Below are 21,780 nucleotides of genomic sequence, written 5' to 3'. Positions count from 1 at the left end.
GGCGGACGCGGTGAAGTTGGCTTGTGGCCACATAGCACACGGTGGTGCGGAATTTAACGTCTGTTAAAGGAGGGGACAGGTGTATTCAGATTCAGTCACGCTCCACCCTCCGTCCTGCATCCACACCTCGGTACGCGGTCAGCTGACGCAGAGACACCTGGAGGACGGAGGGCTCATTGTTCTGTATTAATATTAGCTGGTGAAAGTGTTTACAGACAAATCACAGCAAAATTCATCAGTCAAAATGTGCAAGTGTTGAGGACACTTAACTCTCGCTATGTCAGTATTGTCACATCACGACACATAACTGGAAGTTGTCCTATTTATCTGCACAGATTAATCCATCAATCAGTTTGGTAATTGATACCATGTTGAGCAACTATTTTGATAATAGGATAATCGTTAATGTATTTTATTCCAAACAAAAATGCAGAACATTTGATGGTTGCAGCTTCTCAAATGTCGATGCTTTTTCTTGTCTTAGGTTACAGGAAAAGGAATGAGTCAAAATAAAGAGGCAAAAGAAGCAATTTGAAGGTGTCACTTTCAGCGCCAGGAAATTATTTATTTTAAAGGCCAAATGATTCATCAATCAATAGAGAATAGATTTATTTGTGATGAAAATAACGATAAGTTGCAGCTCTATGCTCAAATTATTTATATGTCCCACCATTGCTCTGGTTCTGGTTGTGGAAGAAACGCTTTACCGATTGAAGATTTGCTCCAGTTCTGATTGAAATACGGTTTAAATCGATTGTATTGAAGTGCTGCAGGCGAGATATTATTCTTATATCAGGAAACATAACATATACTGTATATACATACATACATAATAAATGATATGATTCAAGACTACAGATGCTCTTTAGTCTTTCATTATTTCTGGCCACAATATATTTAATGCACCGTACAGGCATTTTCTCTGTTTCCTGGAAAGGAGGGAACATGTCGTCACAGGGTGGAGGTTGTTTGTTTGTAGCACTGTGACAAACTGATGGTAAGAACAGTCTCTACCTGTCACTATATCTATGACCTCACAAAGCCTCTGTAATTAGTGTAATATTTATATCAGTGAGGATAAACCAAATATTAGAAAACCCCCTCAGAATAATACAGAACAGTTCAACAGCGGCACAAACTTCAGCCTCCAGAATGATCGCACTGTTAAATCAACACCTCTTTAACTCAGCCAATAAGAACTGAACATTTTAACCTTCATGATGGAGGTTTTATTGCAGGACTGTTGTATTAGATTGCATTAGTATTAGCTTAGTTGTTCCTAATAAACAGGTAAATCAGTGTTATTTGTCCATTATTTATTTTGTTTGTATTATTGTTATATTTTCATTTAATCTTTCCTTTAAGTTTCTTTTTTTTTATATTATGAGCAGTTTTGAAAATCAGTTGAGGTGATATGTTCAATAGATTGTAAATGTCAATCACACAATAAACACTTTATGACACATATTCCCCCTAATAAATAATTAATTGAATGATTTTATTATTTAGCTTTATTTCTGTTAAATTTTATGAGAAAAGAAAATTTGAATTAAACTTCACACAGGCACAAACCAGTATCAGCATCAAAGAAATTTATTGCAGTGCATCACATTACATCACACTTGTTGATGTTCATTTCTCCATGATTCTTCTGATGGAGCCCACGTTTGCTTTGAGAGCTCCCCACTCTGAGTGGTGGCGGTACTCGCCCTTCTCCAGCAGGTACTGGCGTCCGCAGAAGTTGGGATGTTCAAAGAAAACCCAGGAGCCCTCCAGGACCTTGCAGGACTGGACTTCTTGTCTGAGCCATTTCTCAAGGATCGACTTCATGTTTTCTGTCAGCTCCAGAGTCTGACCGTCAAAGTTTGGCCGGTCGAAAAGCTTCAGCTTGTATGGCCCTTTAGCCTGAAACCAACAGAGTCAAAGAGCCGTGTTCAGTTTTACGTACAGTATAAGTGACACTGGATTCTGAGGGTGTGTTTATTTTCTGCTTGGTGACTTACATTTTTGACAATCCTGCAGGATCGGACGCAGTCGTTGAAGCCCATCCAGTGGCGGTAGTCATTGTACTCCCCTGGGCCGATGACATACTGGTAGCCGGTGAAGTTGTTGCGCTCATACATAACCCACCAGCCACCCTCTACCTTGACCGAGTTGCATCTGCGGATGTAGCCATGCAGGTCGGGCGAGTCCCCTTTGCAGTCGTAGGACTTTCCCTGGAAGTCCCGGTCCTCGAAAAACACAATCTGGAAAAGATATGTACACACAAGATGATATACTTCAATAAACATCCATTCAAATTCTCATTGACAAAACTTCTGACATCTTGTAACAGATTTAGAGAAAATTAGCTCCTGCAGCTACAGTATAAGAGCACATTAAACTTCTCACCTTCTCCATGACTGAAGTTTAAAATGGTAAACCCAGTGAGCAGCGCAGTACTCTTTATACATGGCAGAAACAATACTGCCAATTCCATGGTTAGCAGTGCATGTAACAGTTATTACAATTCAAATTCATCTAGAGTCTGCCCATTGTTCTTACTCACTGAATTGCCTTTCCACAAACAATAGTTGTTTGGCGGTGCCAAGTATCGAAACCTCAGTCGCTGCTCAGTCCAAACTGATCTGAACCGCTGCAGCAAATGTCTTTTATGTAAAGCTTTTATGTAAGCCATAAACACTGTGCTGCGTTTTATGTATGAAAAGTGCTATTCAGATAAAATTTTATAGTGTTATCTATATCATTTCTGCACAATATAATGTCAATAAGCGGTGCACACGTGTCCTTTAGAATATTACTTCTGCATTCATTGAATGGGCACAAAGAGAATAACTCACAATTCATAAAATTTAACATGGAGTTCACAGTTTATTAAAACAATAATGTTAAACAGCAGTGATGAAAACTGATGACATGGCTAACTCAAACTCATATAAAGACAAACAATCAGGTTGCGCATTAATTAGATTCAGTTTTGTCATTTATATCCAGTTATACTTCACTTCTTGAACCTTTAAAAAAAAGACTCAAACATCTTCTAGCCCAGAGGTTAATTATACAAAACAACAGTGTAGATGTGATGCTGTTTTGTGCGTCACAACTTGACATTATTCCCTCTTTTGTAACATCTTTTGCACAACCATTATCTCTGTAAGCAGTGCAGGGTGAATCTTCTTTTTCTGCTGTCCCCATTATTTACTTCATGGAGTTAATATGCAGTGGGATCTCTAAATACACCGCTTATGGTTTTAATAAACACTGAATCACATAAACACAATAAATACTATATAACTGACCAGGTCTGTGAAGTATTTCAGCAAGTTTTGACCCTGCCAGAAGAAATTTATAGTGATCATGAAATATTTGCACTGGAATTCATGCAACCCACCAGTGCAGTATTTGGACAACCAAGACAACATGTCTGAATGTTGCTGATATTATTTTGATGTTGACTGTAAATCAGAAAGACCACCGTTGCCATTTACACAGTACAAACCAGTGTGGAGTGTGATTCACTGTGCAATGAAAGGGTCTTTGCAAAGGGATATTTTATATTTTATAAGAGTTAAAGTGAATATTTAAAGATAATGTTGTCACAAACAGTACAACAATCAATTGTGCTGAAAGGTTGTGTTGATACTATATCAAATTATATAGAGTATAATAAGCAAATAAACAATAAACAGAACATTTCTAAACTCATTTTATTTCATTGTGTGTTTGCAGCAGAGTCGCTTGTCTGGTGCACTTATGAGACACAGTACACGTTTCTGTTGTGTATGTATAATACCTTTTGAATTAAGACATTTTGAAGTCTATATACATCGCAAAATTGGATCTGTGCAGGCATCAGTGTGGCTCACTAACTGGTAATATGTTCATGCCAAAATGTTTAATGTTAATGAAGTACCAGTTACCTGACACTTCTTTCTGACAATTCTTTTCTGATTCTGTTGTATAGTTTCTTACTTTGTGATAGGGCTCCCCGTACATGCCCATGTTTAATATGATCTGACATTCAGTCAGTCTGCCTTGAGACGTTCATTGTGTTGAACAACTGTACGGGTGGACACAAGAAGACGAGACTGAAAGCTACTGAGGTGTGAGGTAACTTTATAGGAGAGAACACAGACAGCTTTGTTATGAGTTGGAAGTACTTTTATTCATTTGAGTGCAGTGCTCAGGGCTCTGGGGAGAAGGACAAGTGTCCAAATGGAAAAAAGCAGGTGGAAGACTGATGGGTTCTCAATCATTGGTTACCTTTCGGAACCCTGAACTTCTTGAAGGGTTCTAGAACTTCCTCAAGATTCCGGAACCTTAGCGGAATTTTGGTTGCCGTAGGGCTTTGGAACCTTGCAGGCATTCTAAGAACTCTTCTTTAGAATTCTAGAACATTGGTTTCCCCAGCATTCAAACAATTTATTTTTAGGGGTTGCAGAACCTTGCATGGTGACTGCTGTTCTAGAACTCTTTGATCATGCGGAAAGATCCCACAGCAGGGGAGGTGGCGCCCCAGTCTGTATAGTTGGGGTACTCTCCACGTTCCAGGAAGTACTGGTGTCCTTGGTAGTTGGGCTGCTCGTAGAGGACCCACGCACCGTCCATCACCACACAGGAGTGGAACTCCCGGAGCTTGAAGGTGTCGTAAATCGATGGGCAGTCATCAACACACTCTGCTGCTTGACCTCCGAAATCCTGCTTGTCGTAGAACCTGATCTTCCAAGACTTTCCGTAGACCTAGAAATAGTCACATTAGAGAATTAAAGTTGATGAAATTACGTTGGTATTTAGTATCTGAATCGTTTGACCTTATTTTTAATTCCTCATTTACTTTGAGATCACATCTACAAATGGGTTTCTTGGCTGTTTTCCTAGTTTCCTTCAATAATTGATGAGCATGGGCATGGGCATGAAGCACCCTGCTGCCAAATCATGAGCCTTTTATCTCTCCTTTTTGTCTGTTGGCCTTTGACTGATTACTGCTTGGTTGGTGCACTCTGCGGTATTTCACTAGAGCTGGGCACTCTCCTGCACAAAATTAACCCATAAATGTTTAAAAATTACATTGTATCCACTATGTCATGTAATTTATTACCCAACTTCACTTCGTTTTTACGTTTTAACCTTATCTGGACCTCTGTGTAGTAAGTAAATTGCCCCTCGCTTAATGACGCTAGTGCATTCTATAATAAGACAATCAGTGGTAAATGATGACTTTCAAAGGTTTGTTGACTGTTGGTATGTTGTAAAAAGCATCTACTGGTCATTGAGCTTACATTTTTGATACAGCGACATGACTTGATGCTATCATTGAATCCCATCCACTGTTGGTGATCAGGGTACTCCCCAGGGCTCAGGATGTACTGGTGGCCAGTGTAGTTGGGGAGCTCATACAGCACCCAGCAGCCACTCTCCACCTTAATGGAGTTGCAACGGCTGAAATAAGAGCGCAGGTCGGTGCAGTCGGTGCTGCACTCATAGCTTTGGCCTTGGAAGTGCTTGTCCTCGAAGAATTCAATCTGGATGGACGGAAACAGAGGAAACAGAAGTAAACTAAACTATCACCCCAAAATAAACATAGGTACGACAACACTGTACGGTTGTGCAATTAAAATGAGCACAGAGTAAACAGAAGACAGTTTACATGCATTACAATTACTGCCTCAAAGACCTGAAAACCTTCAGAAGATATCATCAGCTCCTTACCTTCCCCATTGTTAATGATATTGCTTGCCTCCCACGCAGCTGCAGCTGTGTTGTGGTTTATATTGAAATGCAGAATGTGCAGACGAGGGAAAGCTATTGTCATCTAAATTAGGTTGATTTGCATATCAGCAAAATGGTTTGGTCAAGTTTGATGTCCCTTTGTCCATATGTGATGGCCTCATATCAAAGAAGTGCCAAAACTGAGATGTAAAACTTCTAAAAGCCAACAGCCATACTTAATGTGTTTGTGTGTATTGTTTCCACTAAGCTCTGCCCTATGAAAGTATGATTTATTTGTTATTCTTTCTGTGGGAAAGGAAATTATTTGACAAATTGTCTTTATTTAGCTTTTTTTTAAATACATTGTTTCATCAATGATGATTTCTAGGGCAGCAAGGGCCAATGCAGTCTTTAACTCTTGGACAATAGTTGACGTCAGTAAACCTTGCAACAGTGATGTAACATTATGATCTTTAATGTCAATATTTCATATTTATGTGTCTTCTTATTGCTAGCAATGCTGCAGCATGCTACTTTATCCAAGTTTCTTATAAAACCTGTAAAGTATGTTGGGAATAAGTCCTTTTTGCTTTTCTTATCCACCACTTAAAGCGCGTTACACTTCAAGCCACATTCACCCGTTCACTCAAACATTCATACATATTTTCTATGAATACGGCACTCTTCTATTACATGCACACTCACACATTGATGATACATTGAGGGCAATTTTTTGGTTCAGTATCTTGTCCAAGGACACTTTGACATGCCGACTGGAGGAGCCAGGAATCAAACCGCAGACCTTCCAACTGGTCTGATGCATATGAACATCCACTGATTTTTTTCTATCCAGAAATCAATTTCGGATTCAGTGTTTTGCACGAGGACACTTCGACACAAGAACAGATGGAGCTGGGGATTGAACCCCCAACCCTGCGATCAGTGGACAACCTGCTCTACCACCTGAACTAGCCGCTCATACTCAGGTTATTAGAAACACCTGTGTTTTTACAAGTACAACAGTCTGCAGTCTCATTCATAAGAAGTTGAAGAAAGCTGGAGTTAGAGAAAAAAAAAGGATGCATGCGGCGCAGAGAAGTCCTGATTTGAATTGTACTTTAATGTTCTATACGTCAGAGCCCTGGAGCTCCAGGATGCACCGTACCACCAACGTTGTCAACACTTCCTTAAAGAATATCGCTTTAGGATCTCATTAAACTCGAGTCTAATTACACAGATGTAACACAACAAGTCGCCTCAAAAATACTCACCACACTTCAAAAAGCAAGAATGTATTACTTCAGCTTACATTGTTCAGAAACACTGCACACAGGTTTGGGAATCACCGAATGTATTTGAAATGTTGGGATCTGAGTAAACATCTTCATCTGAATCTAAATGACCAGTTATATTCTTAGTTAATAACAGAATATCCATAACATTTCTTATAACATGTAGATACAACTTTATATAACTGATTGGATTAAGTTAAATTTGATTTGGAACATCTTCATTATCTTAACAGGAAAGAATTTGACAGTATTACACATGATCATGTTTTCAATATATGCATTCAGTATGAAGCTTTTCACTTATGTTTTTCTTGAATCAAATAATCCCACCAGTAATTAGCATCAGGCAGAAATAATGACACTGAGTAGCTAATACTGATGCTAATACTGACGCAACACAGCTAAATGAAAGACCGTCACTGAAGGACCTTAGTATAACTTCCAGTAAGGTCTTTTTCACAGAGGACATTTTGTCAGGTCACAGTAAAGGAAAACACAGGCGTCATAACAAACTTCATGACGGCTGAATTCCATTTAGCTGCTTCAGTTTGAGGGTTTCCTGGCGTTGTTCATGTTGGATCACTGCCACACTGCCATGGCTCACTGGGACACTTGAACAGAACAGATCCAGGTGTTGTTGTTATTGGTAACAGCTGTGATTTTACCACTATGACAAGTCAAGTTACCTGCTGTGAAAAAGTCATAATAACACTGGTGCAAACTTTTAGATAACCGGCAGTAGACCTACAGAGTGTTTGTCTAGAATCAAACCGGGACATCACATTTACACACTTAGATTAATTGATTAGTCGATCAACAAAAAATTAATCTGCAAATATTTTGATAATCGACCAATTGCTGGAGTCATTTATAAAGCAAAGATGGCAAAAATGTACCGGTTCCCATTCCTGTAATGTAAGGATTTTCGGTTTTTCGGTTTTATAGAACTGCAAACTGAATATTTTTGGGGGTTTTGAACAGTTGATCAGACAGAAAAAGACATTCGAAGACTCCACCTTGGGCCGTGGGAAACTTTGATGGGCAGTTGTTACCTTTTATTTTGACACTTTAAAGACCAAACAACTAATCGATGAATAGAGAAAATCATTGGCAGAGCAATCGGTAATTAAAATCCTTTATTGTTGCAGCCTCAGACTTTTGGCAGACCAGGACATCTGCAACACTAATCTTTGTTAGCTTGATGTATTCAACCACCGTGGCTCCAGACCTAGTGCTATTAAAATAAACAAACATACCACTACGATGAAAAATGACTGGCTTTAGGATAGTAGCTCATAATAATAGGGATCAGGAATCAACAAAGGCTGTTCTGAAATATTCATATTTCTTTAAACCGGTAAAGCGCTAAGCTTAGTTTTTACTCACATTGGTCTCGTTGCAAATATAACATTGAAAATGTGGAGTAACTAATAAAATAGACCTGTTGCCATTTGTGTTATGCCTGTTCTTAAGACATCAATGGTCTGAACTAGTGACACAGTCGAACAGAGGACGACAAGTGAAATCAGACGTTTAACTGTGATCAAACTCAGACACAGACTGTCCTTGTCCCTCAGTCTGAGAAATGTAAAAACTGCAGCTCCGTTCTTCTCCCTCCTCTCCCGCCTTGTGTCTTCCACCCATTTCCCCTCCCTTTTTTCTGGATCGTGATGGCACAAATGAAATTAACAGCGATCGCAGAGCTGCTTATTCATCAGCTTCCAGATAATTTGAATAACAAAACCCTGTTAGAGCGCGTATAAAGTATAAAAGCCGCCTGGCAGCCACAGGTTGTTGGACAGATTCCCACAAACAGAGATCATCAAACATGGGCAAGGTATGTAGAGAACAGACAGAAAACCAGCACCTCGAAACTCGACTGACATACAATGTAAACAAGTGGGAAAAAAATAAAATAGAAGAGGAAGAAACAATCTAAGCTTAAAAAAACATTTTAAAATCATCTTCTCCAAATTAGTTTGTATAATTTTTTGTTTTGCTTTTCTACAGATCATCTTTTACGAGGACAGGAACTTCCAGGGTCGCTCTTATGAGTGCATGAGCGACTGCTCGGACATGACCTCCTACCTGAGCAGGTGCACTTCCTGCAGGGTGGAGAGCGGCTGCTTCATGGTCTACGACCGCCCCAACTACATGGGCAACCAGTACTTCCTGAGGAGGGGCGAGTACTCTGACTACAACTCATTCGGCATGGGTGACTCCATCCGTTCCTGCCGTTTAATTCCTCAGGTAAACAAAGATTTTTGAGATTATCACAACTGAGAAACCACATTTGGGTATTTTTAAATTAAAGATAGTAAAAACTGTTTGACTGCTGTGCTGTCAAAATGTGGATTGGAATTGAATGGGTAATTATTTAATGAGAAAAAAATAAAAAAATAACATGGCAAAATGCAACTGTAGCTCTGTTTTTGACAAACTGCTGTAATAAACAACATATTTAGTGCCGCGCTCATCTGTCTGTGCTTTCATCAACAGCACAGAGGCTCCTACAGGATGAGGATCCACGAGAGGGAGAACTTCCAGGGCCAGAGTCATGAGCTGATGGACGACTGCGACAACATCCAGGACCGCTACCGCATGTCCGACTGCCAGTCCTGCAACGTGATGGACGGCCACTGGCTGATGTACGAGCAGCCCCACTACAGAGGCCGGATGGTGTACCTGAGTCCCGGGGAGTACAGGAGCATGAGAGATGTGGGATACAGCGGCATGAGGCTCAGCTCCGCCAGGCGTATAATGGATTCCTGTTGAAGCAGAGTGTGAAAAATGTGCTGCAGAATAAAATGAAACACAAATCAAACGCCACCTTGTCATCGTGTCGTCTTATATCTTTTTTTTTTTTTAATAACATTTTTTGGTGAATGTGAGGGTTAAAGCTGCAGTGTTGGTCTTTAAAGAGATCTAGTACATCACATTCATCCAGTGCTGTGTGGCAGTATTACAACTTCTATGCCAGTGAGCTACAGATATATAAAAACTAAAAGGTATTTGTACTGAATTATGAGCAGAACCCTTTAGTTCTCTGTACAGGCTGTCATTGTTTCTCTTGATGAAAATATTCTTACTCTGCAATGATCATACATACAGTACATTTATCAGCCAACCATACACTTTATAAGAGGTCAAATCATATTAAAATCACGCTGTAGTCTGTTTTATCCCATGCAGCTGGATGTAAATACACCATTAAACTCTGTTGCAAATTTAAAACATACATTTACAAATAGAGACGATTTTGACATTTTATTTACACACATTAAAACAATCTAAAAAATACACATGGAAAGAACTGGATTTTTAACAGTGGCGAGTCCACGGCCGTCCAACAATGTCCGACACCACAAAGGTACATATTATAGTAAAAGGCAGTTAAAAGTGCAAGTGCATTTATCAGTCTATGAATAAGGTGAACCGTCTGTTTCTTGTCAAGTCTTCACAAGTCTGTTGGCTTCTAGAATAAATGTGTTTCACGTGAAACTGATCAGTCGTGATGGCAGCAGCTTAAAGTCTTCACAGAGGACGTCGTGTTTGGGGGCTGATGATAAACTTATCTGCCTTCATGAGGATTTATGAGGATTTCCTCAGTATTAAACTGTGCTTTTGTGTGTTGACAGTAATTTCAGAGTTGGGGTAAACAACTCTTTCCAAACAGTTCTTGTCATTTTGACAAAGGGGAGTAAATCAATAAATAACTGAAAAAGTTTAAATACTTTGAATCAAAGGAATTAAACTTGGTCATTGTTCTTTGATTGACTCTAGAGGAGTTTAGTTCAATCACATCTATGTTTCCACTGAATCTCAATTTGTCATTTGGATGATGATGATGAAGTGTGAGGAGACTGCCAACTAATCTGTTTTGGTGACATTATAATTTCTTAATGTAAACTACTGGATTCAACTGTGCACGCATCATCCTTAGATTTAAAGCTTTTCCTGGACAAAACCAACCCACCAATTTTACCAACATAACGATCAGTTAACTCATCAGGGGAAGGTACAACTCGGCCTCGTATAAAGTTTCCTGTGGCCTGGAGTTTAGTGAAGTGTGAGAAAATAACTGTTAATGATGCCATCAGGACATTATCAGTTATGGATTAGTAAACAAGTCTGACACACATAAGGGGCTAAACATCAGGATACCGCTTCCTATGATACTTTGATTTTGAGTGTTTCAATAAATAAATGAACTGCTGGTTTTGCCTTTGCTTTATCAACTTAATAGACTTGGTTGTTACTACTCGTGTTTGCTGTACATAGTATGTAGAACCTTTTTATTTTCCCTCATCATGCTTCATTTTGTGCACAATAGATGTTCATTATATTATAGTTTTAATTCTAGTTTTAAGCATTTCTGATGGACACCCATAACATTTCAGAAAGAGACAAAAAGCTCAAAGTCATTCAGTTTCTGAACTTTAAATCTACACAGCGAAAGTCACACCTGCAGATGACATCAATGTACAGCGTTAAACATTTAAACATTTTTGAATTTAAACACACAAACAGTAATACATGCTGCATTAGTTATTATATTGTCAATAAAATGTGATAATATGTGTTAAATCCTCATTGTACTGGTTTATCATTTGAAATAAACACTAATAGAACAACATTGATGGAGGACGTATTCAAATCCTTTAAGGGAGCCATTTTGTAAGTTTTGCTATCGCTACATAGCTAATGTTAGCATTAACAGCTGTTCACTTACTAGTCTAGAATAAACGTTGTGAGTTCAGCATCAAACTTAATTCCTTTACTCAACAAGAGCTGTCTCCAGTGGTGGAAACAAACTCTGGTTTTGTTTTTATTTCCATAATTTCCTCTGTTCTACTGATGTTAGCATGCTTACCAGCTAAACCCAGCCCGGTTGAACCACCTCGTCACTTTCCGATACCGAGTCACTGTAGTGTTTAGTCTGCGCTGAAGACGTAGCGCTGCTCAGGCGACGTATTACAACCTCTTGTCTTGTAAACGCAACTATGGCTGAAGCTCTTGGTGAGACTGAACAGCTGTTAATGCTAACGTTGGCTATGTAGCGATAGTAAAAATTACAAATACCCCTTTTAAGTAAGAGTAACAATATCACAATGTAAAACCGCAAATGGAAGTTATTAAAGGAAAAAGTAAGTGAAAGTAAGATCAACAAAATTAACTTTAAGTGTCAAAAGTAAAAGTAAATAAACTTTATCTCCTTGGCCCTAGAGGTAAAATGTGCGGCACATAAAATACAACAGTGCAGAAAAATGAGTGAGTGTTACACCGTTATATATTATATTATTGGATCATTATTACAGCTGCACTAATGTGTATGTAGCATTTCACTGTTGTATCTGCTCGTAGCAAAGCTAATTTTAATTATTTCATACATAATTAAGTTGTTTAATCAATAAAAACTGTTTATAAGCTAAATATGTTTTGTATGTGAAATCCTAATTTGTGAGGTAACTGTAGTAACTGTAGATGGTAATTAAAATGAAATGTAGTGTAGTGGAAAATGGAAATACTCCACTCCAAAAACAATTACTAAAATTTATACGTAAGTACTCTAACTTGTACTTTGTTACATGAATTGTTCAATACAAAAGCCATCAGCGTAATAAAAGCACATATTTTGTCATTGTTGTCAGTGAACAGTGGAGCTCTCTTCAGTGACATGAAGTGAATGGTAAGACAAAGACGTGGCCTGATGAGTAACCTGTGAATGTAACAAAGACCCAGCACTGACAGCACAAAGAGTCCCAGCTCATACAGTAGCTGCTGTCACCCACCTGTCCCCCATAGGAGAGCTGCTGCCGTTGGCACTGCCCCAGATGCATGCAGTCTGGAATAATAACCATTTACAGACCGATTTAACAAACATTATAGCCCTGTATGCTACGCTGCTGAGTAAGATGTTCAAAACAATGGCTCCATAGATCATTTAGCTATCATGATGGGTATAAAAGTGACGGACAGTTCGGCTGGGAGAAGTACCAGTGCAATCAGGGGAAGCACATTGAACACCAAAATGGGCAGAGTAAGAGAGCATTTCTTTTATGTTATAATTTAAGCTGATAAATATATATAACATTTCAGAGCAGGTGTTATTTGTGAGGTGGTTTCAAACACGTACTTGTTTGTTTTTTCAGATCATCTTTTACGAGGACAGGAACTTCCAGGGTCGTTCCTATGAGACCAGCAGCGACTGCGCTGAGCTGACCTCCTACCTGAGCCGCTGTAACTCCTGCAGGGTGGAGAGCGGCTGCTTCATGGTCTACGAGCGTCCCAACTACATGGGCCACCAGATGCTGGTGAGGAGGGGAGAGTACCCTGACAACCAGCGCCTGATGGGAATGAGCATGAGTGACTGCATCCGTTCCTGCCGCATGATCCCCATGGTATGAAGCTTCGATTTGAGTCATGATGAGCTCTCATGTACATGTTAAAGAGACAAAGAAAAGTAATTTTTTGTTCCCTTAATTGTCATTTTACAGCACAGAGGTCCCTTCAGGATGAAGATCTACGAGAGGGAGAACTTCGGTGGTCAGATGAATGAGCTGAACGAGGACTGCGACTCCATCCAGGAGCGCTACCGCATGCCCGACTGCCAGTCCGCTCACGTGATGGACGGCCACTGGCTGATGTACGAGCAGCCCCACTACAGAGGCAGGATGATGTACCTGAGGCCCGGAGAGTACAGGAGCATGAGAGACATGGGCATGGGTCCCATGGACATGAGGATCGGATCCATCAGACGCATCATGGATTCCTGTTAGACAGACCTGAAAATGTAATCTATAAATATGAATAAATGTTTCATATCTACAAAAAATTTGTCAACTTATCATTCATGTTGAGATTCAAAACTGCAACCACTGATCCAACAGTTCCTTTTGGGCTGTATTTCAAAATAAAAGAGACAATTTTATGAATTATCAGCATCCAACTGTTCCTGTATTTCAAAGGAAAGTTTGGTAATGAATACTTCTTTTTTTAATCACCATACCCCAAGGTTAAGACTTCTTCTTCTTCTACCTATGAAATGTGACACATGACATTAGAGATGAAGTTCAAAGGATGAAACAGTTACCTCTGACACTGCAGGGTTTTCCAGACATTTCCTAACATTACTGCAGCAGATACACAACACCATAAAGTTTATTTGTTTCGAAACATACAGCGAATAAAATATTTCACTCGCATGCCACTATTAATATTAAAGTGTTGAAATTCCAATAACAGTTGTAGTGCAAGGTTATTTTCACAGCACATGTAAGGACATGTCGCTGCAGGTGGGACTCGTTATGTTAACGAGGATGCTAACGACGGCTCTGATGTTGTGCAGCTTGGCTCACTGAGACTCAGACTGCTGAAGCCTCAAATCAACTTCAGCTAAACTTTGACTTGTATTAATGAGGACTGTGGATTTTGGCCAGTATGAGCAGGACAAACAGGCAGGTGAATGTTGTTTTAAGACGAACTTAGAAAGTAAATTCAAAGTTTAGGAATATTTGCATTCGGTCATGTTTCTTGAACTAATGAGGCCAAACTTCAAAAAAGGTCCCTTTGATAATTAGTAGTCCTTGCAATTAAAGATTCAAATAATAATAATCATTTATGTTTGGATATAGCTGGTGGTAGGAGAGACCCTGGTCCCTGGTTTACTAATCTAACATACCTTAAACTACTTGTCACCACAAAAGTAGAAACCTTGTGATAATCAATAAGGAGTGAATGTAATAATTCTCCCTTTTTTGCCCAAGTCTGTGCATTTCTTATTATTGGGTCGTATATAAAGAGAAAGCTGATTATAGTTCTGTCACGATTGTGAGGAGGAAGTAAATAAGACTGTTTAAGAGGTGCTGAGTCTTTGGAATGAAATGAAAAATAATAATAAAAAGAATACAGAACAAATGAACGTGTGTGGTCATGACTCATTAAAGGCAAACTAACTAAAATTGACAAATATGTTAAAAATACAACAGTGATTCATTCAGATGTAGAAATGTTCTGTGCTATCTCTGCAGACTCCTAATGACGCCTTAAAGGAGACAGTCAAAAATAATAAAATCAGAATAAATAGATCATTAGTCAAGTTAAGAAGCAATAATGTCAACACCAGCTCTCATTTCAGACACATCATCATCTCTGTCCCACTGCAGAGCAAATCCTTCACACACAACTTCACCCAACTCTGGTGCATTCACCTGTTCAGTTAGATTTCTTGGGCAGATGAGGGTAACGTCAGGTATCATGTCGCGCCAGGTGACCACGGATGGAGGGATGGATACATGTACATATCCCACAACAACTCAGGGCACATTAAGTTTTACGTTTTAAGAGTAAAAGAAACTGAGTACACAAGTTTCCATCTGGACTGATGCTCGTATTCATCCACTTCTTAATGTTCACAAACTGAAAAAAGAAGCACCAGTGGGATCAGTTAATGGCGAATGTCTCTAATCATGTAATTTGCCTTTAAATGAGCCGAGTAAAGCTTAACGAACTACAAATACTGTGAAGATTTAGTAGATTAAGGCTGTGTTTCTTTAGCTGGTTCCAAACAGGTCAAAAGAAAGGATTTTATTGAGCTCAGTTCAATAAATCTTATCAAACCTTTATTTCTTTATCACTTTTTAAGACCAATGTATCAATGTTTAGATAAATAGTTAATATAATAGTTAATATAAAACATAAACTTGAGTTTTAGTTATCTGACAATACACTGTGTCATATGCTGCTCAGGTTGTGAAGCCCCTTGTAAAGAAAATTTGTGATTTGTCATATTGGCTGTATAAATAAAATTGATTTGACTTGATTATGTTTCTAAAACGTGCAACCACATGGTCTGACACATAGATCAATTGAGCTAATAACTCACAGTGACCTGTGTAAATTACAACTTTAGTGTGTTTATCATACATCGAGTCACAGATGTGCAGTAAACTCAAATATGTGTAAGACAAACTGAATGTATGAATCAATCCAGCCTTCTTGGAATTTCTTCATTTGTACCCAACGAGTTTGTTGAAGTTACAACATTACAACTACATAAAAAAAACATTCATTCTGCTTTAGTTATCTGATATTATCAAATAAATGGGTTATTGAATCATATTTCTAATAAAATATCTTTATCATTTAGTCAGTGAATGATCCCATACACTCTGCAGGACAGAGATGGCTGCAATATTACAGTTGGAAACTTCTCTTTATTTTCTTTATGTTGGACAACAATACTCCTTGTACACTACATGCGTTTCCACCAGAGTGGTATAGTGTTACATAATAACCCTTTAGTGCCCTGACTGCTCAGTAGGCTACTATGGCATGTTGCTGAGTCAGTCATTTGCACAATAGAAGCCCTACATACGTTTTTCACACTGAGCAAGTATAAAAGTAACGACTACAGCCGACAGAGCTACACAGCAGCCACAGCTCAGTCCTGAGGAACAACCAAAAGATCGTCACCATGGGCAAGGTAGGTACTGGGAATGATCCACCTAAAAAATAATTAACCAAAAGAACATTTTAGTTTTAATTTATAAAGTTCTTTAATAAATTATCAGTAAAAAGCTTCTGAGGGTGGCACTGATGAAGCGTTGTTGTGCTTTCAGATCATCTTCTACGAGGAGAGGAACTTCCAGGGTCGTCACTATGAGACCAGCAGCGACTGCCCTGAGCTGACCTCCTACCTGAGCAGGTGTCACTCCTGCAAGGTGGAGAGCGGCTGCTTCATGGTCTACGACCGCCCCAACTACATGGGAAACCAGTACTTCATGAGGAGGGGCGATTACGCCGACTACATGAGCATGATGGGAATGTCCGACTGCATCAGGTCTTGCCGTATGATCCCTATGGTAAGGATTTTCATATTCTGGGCGTCATTTTATATTTATTTATCTCTGAACAGTTGTTTGATCAAAAGTTTGAAATGTTTTCTCTACAGCACAGAGGCCAGTTCAGGATGAAGATCTACGAGAGGGAGAACTTCGGTGGTCAGAGTCACGAGCTGAACGAGGACTGCGACAACATCCAGGACCGCTACCGCATGTCCGACTGCATGTCCTGCCAGGTGATGGACGGCCACTGGCTGATGTACGAGCAGCCCCACTTCAGAGGCAAGATGATGTACGTGAGGCCCGGAGAGTACAGGAACTTCAGGGAGATGGGCACCAGCGGCAGCAGGTTCATGAGCATGAGGCGCATCGTGGATTCCTGCTATTAAATTCTGCATACTGCATAATAATACAAAATAAAGATTATATTTTGTAAAATTTGTTTTGAAGAGTCTTATGTTGTGTTCACAATGGTATCTAATAATGTATGTAGTATTTTATAAGAGAGTTCAAATTCCCACACAGATTATTTGGACTGTGATAGACTGGTGGCCTGTCCAGGTTACACCCTGCCCCCACCCAAGGTCAGCTGGGTTTGGCTCATGCCCCCCGTGACCCTCATAGAACAAGCGTTATAGCTAATGGATTAGCTTAGCTTCTGCTGCACACAGTTCACCCTATATTATACATCTTTTTCCACATAATGTAAGGACAAGTGCCTAATCAGTTCTTGTAAATAAATGAGTAATTATGAAATTAAGATTTTTTTTAATTGTATTTGTTTGGTTTGAGTCAAATTAACAGAATCACATTTATGTAGTTTCTACCTTCACATTTAACTGCTTTAAATTTGTTCCCCTTTACTCTTAGAATATGGCTCCTGGAGATTTTTTTTAGTTTTTGCTTTATATAATTAAACTAGTAGTTTGAATATATTTTAAAGAAGCTGGGTGATCTACAAGATGCATTATGTACTGTCAGTTTACAACCAGAGATATGTCTGTTTGGGCTGGGGGGGGACCCTCGTATGGGGCATGAAAGACAGGAGTCTGCAGGGCAACAAGAGCCTCGTGTCAAGATGCTATCGAGCTGCACTGTAGGAAGAGCAGGACACATTGTTTTTGGAGGTTTACTTTAACACACTCATGCGTTACTGCTACAGTGCACATCAATTTTTCAGACACCAACAGCAACTAGAATCACATGAATTCTACAAACTTGAATTATAATCCATTTTTGATGAGAATCAATTATTGTAAATGCTTTAACCTGAGACATTTAACACAGTGAGACTCTAAAGAGGGAAAATAATAATAATCAGGCTGAGTCTAAAGTCGTTGCTTACTGTGAGAAGTTCAGCTGTAGCTGCTAACGATAAAGCAAGCGTGTCCAGAACATTGACACTTAGTTTAAGAAGTTTAAGTCCTTGCGGTTCAGGGGTGTTAGTTAATACTAACTCTGGCCGAACTCACTGTCTTTGAGCTAATGTTCAGTTTCATTGTTCTGGGCAGCTGGTATCGCTACGTAGCCAATGTTAGCATTAGCAGCTGTTTACCGACCAGTTTAGAAGAAACATTGCGAGTTCAGCATCAAACTTTACTTACCAAGAGCTGTCTCCAGCGGAGAACAGCAACCCCTTTGGTTTTCCTTCTATATCTCTATATCACTTCTTTTCTTCTACTGAAGTTAGCATGCTAACCAGCTAGCCCCGGCCCCGTCGAAACGCCCTGTCACTTTCCGCTGTAGCGTCCAGTCTACACTACACTCGAGTTCATTTGTTTGTTGGAATCCTGCTAATGAGGCAGCGTCGAAACAAACACGAAAAACCAATCATGAAATTGCCTTCAGCTTCACAGGTTGGTTAAAGTCACATTATAGTAAATCACAATACATACAATAATAAATAACGCAACAAGCACACTGACAGACACCACACTTGTTGCATTTGGTATGAAAGTCTCCTGAGGGCCGTTTTAAGAATAAACAGGATGAGACACCATTTGTCAAGGTTTTTGTTTTTACAGCACTTTATATAAAATCAAGCTGTTACTGCTTTTTCCCTGTAATTTTACTGGTCATGTCTGTAATTCAGATAGTTTGCGTGTTCTCTGCCCCCAGGTGCCCATACCATGTATACACTATTAAAAGTAAAGAACATTTTCAACAAGACTTCTGTGAACAATCTCTAAAACGTTCTTGCTTATATCTTATGAATCCAAGACATGAAGCACTGACTCAGTTGTGCTGCGGTATGTGGTTTTAGTTCATGCTACATATTTGTCCTTACACAAATAAACAAAACGTATTCAAGCAAGCCCAGTGCCAGTTTACCTGTATACAGCCCAGAGAAACATAGTTCCAATGTAAGGATTTCAGATTTAAAAGACCACCGTAATGCAAAGGGTGTATTGGATATGAATAAAGAGACTGGGTCGTCGTGGTAACCTATACGTCATTGTGACAGAACCAATGCTAATTAAAACAATCAATATTTCGGTTTTGATTTCTACAAATTCTACATTCTCTAAATATCATGCTCGTAAAATATTGAGTGTGTTTTGTATTTGAGATCAATTTCTTTGCTCAAGGCCATTTAACTGAGTAACACTGTGCACCTAAACCTATCCATGACTATCCATCTTTCTTTCTTTTTTAATTTTTCTCTCCTAACCAATTTCCTTCATTAACACCAACTGAAAGGCAGTGTGTGGGATTTGTTCATAGTTGATATTACCACGGTTCAGATGACAATAAAATGACTTTCTCACCCACAAATGGTTTCTATTGTGACTTTGTTTGAAAACCCTTTTGTCCACTGAATGTTTTAGCTTTGGTGAAATGTTGGCTCGTTGGCTCCTGTTGTTTTAGGAGAATCAAAAAGCTATAACTGAAGTAACTGCAGCTTTTGAATAGCTGACTAATACAATCAATTGTATTGTGCAGCTTCCAGCAACAATTTTTATACTAAACATAAAATACTCATATATAACAAAAGTCCTAAACTATTTTTTGAAAAAAAAAAAAGAGGGAAAATTCTGTTTAGAGGTTGTGACCCTGACCCCTGCTAAGCAACTCAAAACTCTATAGGCTTCTTTATACTAGGTTGCTGGGTCAGGGCTTTGAACAATGGAGAGGCACACAGTCTTTGTCTCTGTCCAGGTATAAATGTAACTTGTTCAGAGAGACAGGGCATCAGTTCAAAAACAGTTCTCTGAGAGATCTGGGAAACCACCGCAGTCAACATGGGCAAGGTAGGAAACAGTAAAAAAAATAATTAATTCGCCTACAAATATTTTATCATTACTTTGGTCATTAAAACCCCTCTGCTTCTTTTTCAGATCATCTTCTACGAGGACAGGAACTTCCAGGGTCGTTCCTATGAGACCAGCAGCGACTGCGCCGACATGTCCTCCTACCTGAGCAGGTGCCACTCCTGCAGGGTGGAGAGCGGCTGCTTCATGGTCTACGAGCGCACCAACTACATGGGAAACCAGTACTTCATGAGGAGGGGCGAGTACGCCGACTACATGAGCATGATGGGCATGAGCAGTGGCATCAGGTCTTGCCGTATGATCCCCATGGTAAGTATAAAAACACAATCAAAACCTAAATTCTCGAAAGACATGAAATATTTTTCCTCAAATTAATCATTTTGTGGCTTGTTTTCTTAAAACAGCACAGAGGCCAGTTCAGGATGAAGATCTACGAGAGGGAGAACTTCGGTGGTCAGATGCAGGAGCTGAACGAGGACTGTGACAACATCCAGGACCGCTACCGCATGAACGACTGCCAGTCCTGCCAGGTGATGGACGGCCACTGGCTGATGTACGAGCAGCCCCACTACAGAGGCAAGATGATGTACGTGAGGCCCGGAGAGTACAGGAACTTCAGGGAGATGGGCACCAGCGGCACCAGGTTCATGAGCATGAGGCGCATCATGGACATGTGCTAATTGTACATTTCAACCTCAATAAATGATGTAACTTTCTAAATTCTGGTGTCATGGTATTTAATTAGTATAATCTCTCTACAAAAGCAAACTTCAGTGAGTAAGTTTTGAGTAAACATTCTCGTAATGTCCACCATATTTGTACTTTACCAGCTGCGACAGCGTGTGGATGGATGTCGAGGTTTTGAGTAGTTTGGCAGGTGTTGATATGTCTGGCTGTCTGTCTGAGTGTGGACACCACAATAAAATCACAACTGATGCAAGATACAGTCACGAAACTTTACAGGTGGGTAGTTGAGATCAAAATGAAGACCGTCCAAGGACGTTTCAAATCTTCGAAGTTGAAAAATGAGTGTGGACCAACATATGAGTTCTGAGTGCTTATCTGATAATATATAAATGACTACTGGATACTCGTGGGTCAGAAAATCAACATGTTGACGTGCATCACAGCTGGTGTGATCCCATCACATGATAGTCTCTAGTTCAGTTTTACTCCTGCGTCATGCCAAACATTTGGCCCATATTACATCGGGCTGCAAGACAATGCTTTATATCAAACATAAAATATAGAACAAGATATCTTCTGGTAACACATGTAGAGAGCTGCAACAAAGACATAGATCATAATATACTGTGTACACCTACATAATTTCAGGGAATGCTTATGTATAAAATTAAAAACATAGTGCACTTGATAGAATACGGGTGTCAATGTCAGTCCATCTGTTAGCCTGTCCACCACTTTGGTCCAGACTGAAATATTCTATTAACTATTGGATGGACTGCCGTGAAATTAGATAACTAGTATATAAACAAGCAAATGGTACCAAGATGGCGATCATGCATATACACACTATACCTACAAAACAACAGCACATTAGCATTGTCTTTGTCAATATATGAAATCAGAGTTAAAAGGAGCTATTTGTCAGTTTTACTATTGCTACATAGCCACCGTTAGCATTAACAGCTTCTTACTTAGCAG

The 21,780-nt window shown here is 39.4% G+C and overlaps 6 protein-coding genes across 7 annotated transcripts; 4 read left to right on the top strand and 2 right to left on the bottom strand.

Moving 5' to 3' along the window:
* Positions 1-1,632: 1,632 nt before the first annotated feature.
* LOC130177629 (gamma-crystallin 2-like) lies at positions 1,633-2,291 on the bottom strand. The gene is made up of 2 exons (XM_056389523.1): positions 2,004-2,291; positions 1,633-1,905 (listed from the first exon to the last, which is right to left on the bottom strand). Exons 1-2 carry the CDS (start codon positions 2,289-2,291, stop codon positions 1,633-1,635), a joined length of 561 nt encoding a protein of 186 aa, XP_056245498.1.
* A 1,915-nt stretch (positions 2,292-4,206) lies between these two features.
* Positions 4,207-5,718, bottom strand: LOC130177387 (gamma-crystallin M2-like). 2 transcript variants are annotated; one of them, XM_056389092.1, is made up of 3 exons: positions 5,710-5,718; positions 5,280-5,522; positions 4,207-4,740 (listed from the first exon to the last, which is right to left on the bottom strand). In XM_056389092.1, the coding sequence occupies exons 1-3, from the start codon at positions 5,716-5,718 to the stop codon at positions 4,465-4,467; spliced, it is 528 nt and encodes a 175-aa protein (XP_056245067.1). In that variant the 3' UTR covers positions 4,207-4,464. The 2 variants fall into 2 exon arrangements, with proteins under 2 accessions (XP_056245067.1, XP_056245068.1); XM_056389093.1 differs by having other exon boundaries at positions 4,207-4,728.
* A 3,111-nt stretch (positions 5,719-8,829) lies between these two features.
* Positions 8,830-9,820, top strand: LOC130177628 (gamma-crystallin M3-like). Its single transcript, XM_056389522.1, has 3 exons — positions 8,830-8,838; positions 9,012-9,251; positions 9,501-9,820. The coding sequence occupies exons 1-3, from the start codon at positions 8,830-8,832 to the stop codon at positions 9,774-9,776; spliced, it is 525 nt and encodes a 174-aa protein (XP_056245497.1). The 3' UTR covers positions 9,777-9,820.
* Positions 9,821-13,032: 3,212 nt separating this feature from the next.
* Positions 13,033-13,780, top strand: LOC130177381 (gamma-crystallin M3-like). The gene is made up of 3 exons (XM_056389084.1): positions 13,033-13,041; positions 13,154-13,402; positions 13,499-13,780. Exons 1-3 carry the CDS (start codon positions 13,033-13,035, stop codon positions 13,778-13,780), a joined length of 540 nt encoding a protein of 179 aa, XP_056245059.1.
* A 2,696-nt stretch (positions 13,781-16,476) lies between these two features.
* Positions 16,477-17,255, top strand: LOC130177626 (gamma-crystallin M3-like). The gene is made up of 3 exons (XM_056389521.1): positions 16,477-16,485; positions 16,589-16,864; positions 16,954-17,255. Exons 1-3 carry the CDS (start codon positions 16,477-16,479, stop codon positions 17,230-17,232), a joined length of 564 nt encoding a protein of 187 aa, XP_056245496.1. The 3' UTR covers positions 17,233-17,255.
* A 2,821-nt stretch (positions 17,256-20,076) lies between these two features.
* On the top strand, positions 20,077-20,795 carry LOC130177390 (gamma-crystallin M3-like). Its single transcript, XM_056389098.1, has 3 exons — positions 20,077-20,094; positions 20,182-20,424; positions 20,520-20,795. The coding sequence occupies exons 1-3, from the start codon at positions 20,086-20,088 to the stop codon at positions 20,793-20,795; spliced, it is 528 nt and encodes a 175-aa protein (XP_056245073.1). The 5' UTR covers positions 20,077-20,085.
* Positions 20,796-21,780: the final 985 nt, after the last annotated feature.

The sequence above is a fragment of the Seriola aureovittata genome, chromosome 11 (assembly GCF_021018895.1).
Source record: "Seriola aureovittata isolate HTS-2021-v1 ecotype China chromosome 11, ASM2101889v1, whole genome shotgun sequence".
NCBI classification, from domain to species: domain Eukaryota; kingdom Metazoa; phylum Chordata; class Actinopteri; order Carangiformes; family Carangidae; genus Seriola; species Seriola aureovittata.
The sequence above is the reverse complement of the archived record's forward strand: the minus strand, read 5'-3'. Positions and strand labels throughout refer to the sequence as shown.

What these genes read in the sequence shown, in the direction of transcription:
- LOC130177390 (XM_056389098.1), top strand. An exon ending in CTTGCCGTATGATCCCCATG is followed by an intron (nt 20,425 to 20,519) that starts GTAAGTATAAAA and finishes TTCTTAAAACAG; the next exon opens with CACAGAGGCCAGTTCAGGAT.
- LOC130177387 (XM_056389092.1), bottom strand. An exon ending in CATGTCGCTGTATCAAAAAT is followed by an intron (nt 4,741 to 5,279) that starts GTAAGCTCAATG and finishes GACTATTTCTAG; the next exon opens with GTCTACGGAAAGTCTTGGAA.
- LOC130177628 (XM_056389522.1), top strand. An exon ending in CCTGCCGTTTAATTCCTCAG is followed by an intron (nt 9,252 to 9,500) that starts GTAAACAAAGAT and finishes TTTCATCAACAG; the next exon opens with CACAGAGGCTCCTACAGGAT.
- LOC130177626 (XM_056389521.1), top strand. An exon ending in CTTGCCGTATGATCCCTATG is followed by an intron (nt 16,865 to 16,953) that starts GTAAGGATTTTC and finishes TTTTCTCTACAG; the next exon opens with CACAGAGGCCAGTTCAGGAT.
- LOC130177629 (XM_056389523.1), bottom strand. Translation starts at nt 2,291, where the DNA reads ATGTTTATTGAAGTATATCATCTTGTGTGTACATATCTTTTCCAGATT. An exon ending in CCTGCAGGATTGTCAAAAAT is followed by an intron (nt 1,906 to 2,003) that starts GTAAGTCACCAA and finishes TGTTGGTTTCAG; the next exon opens with GCTAAAGGGCCATACAAGCT.
- LOC130177381 (XM_056389084.1), top strand. An exon ending in CCTGCCGCATGATCCCCATG is followed by an intron (nt 13,403 to 13,498) that starts GTATGAAGCTTC and finishes GTCATTTTACAG; the next exon opens with CACAGAGGTCCCTTCAGGAT.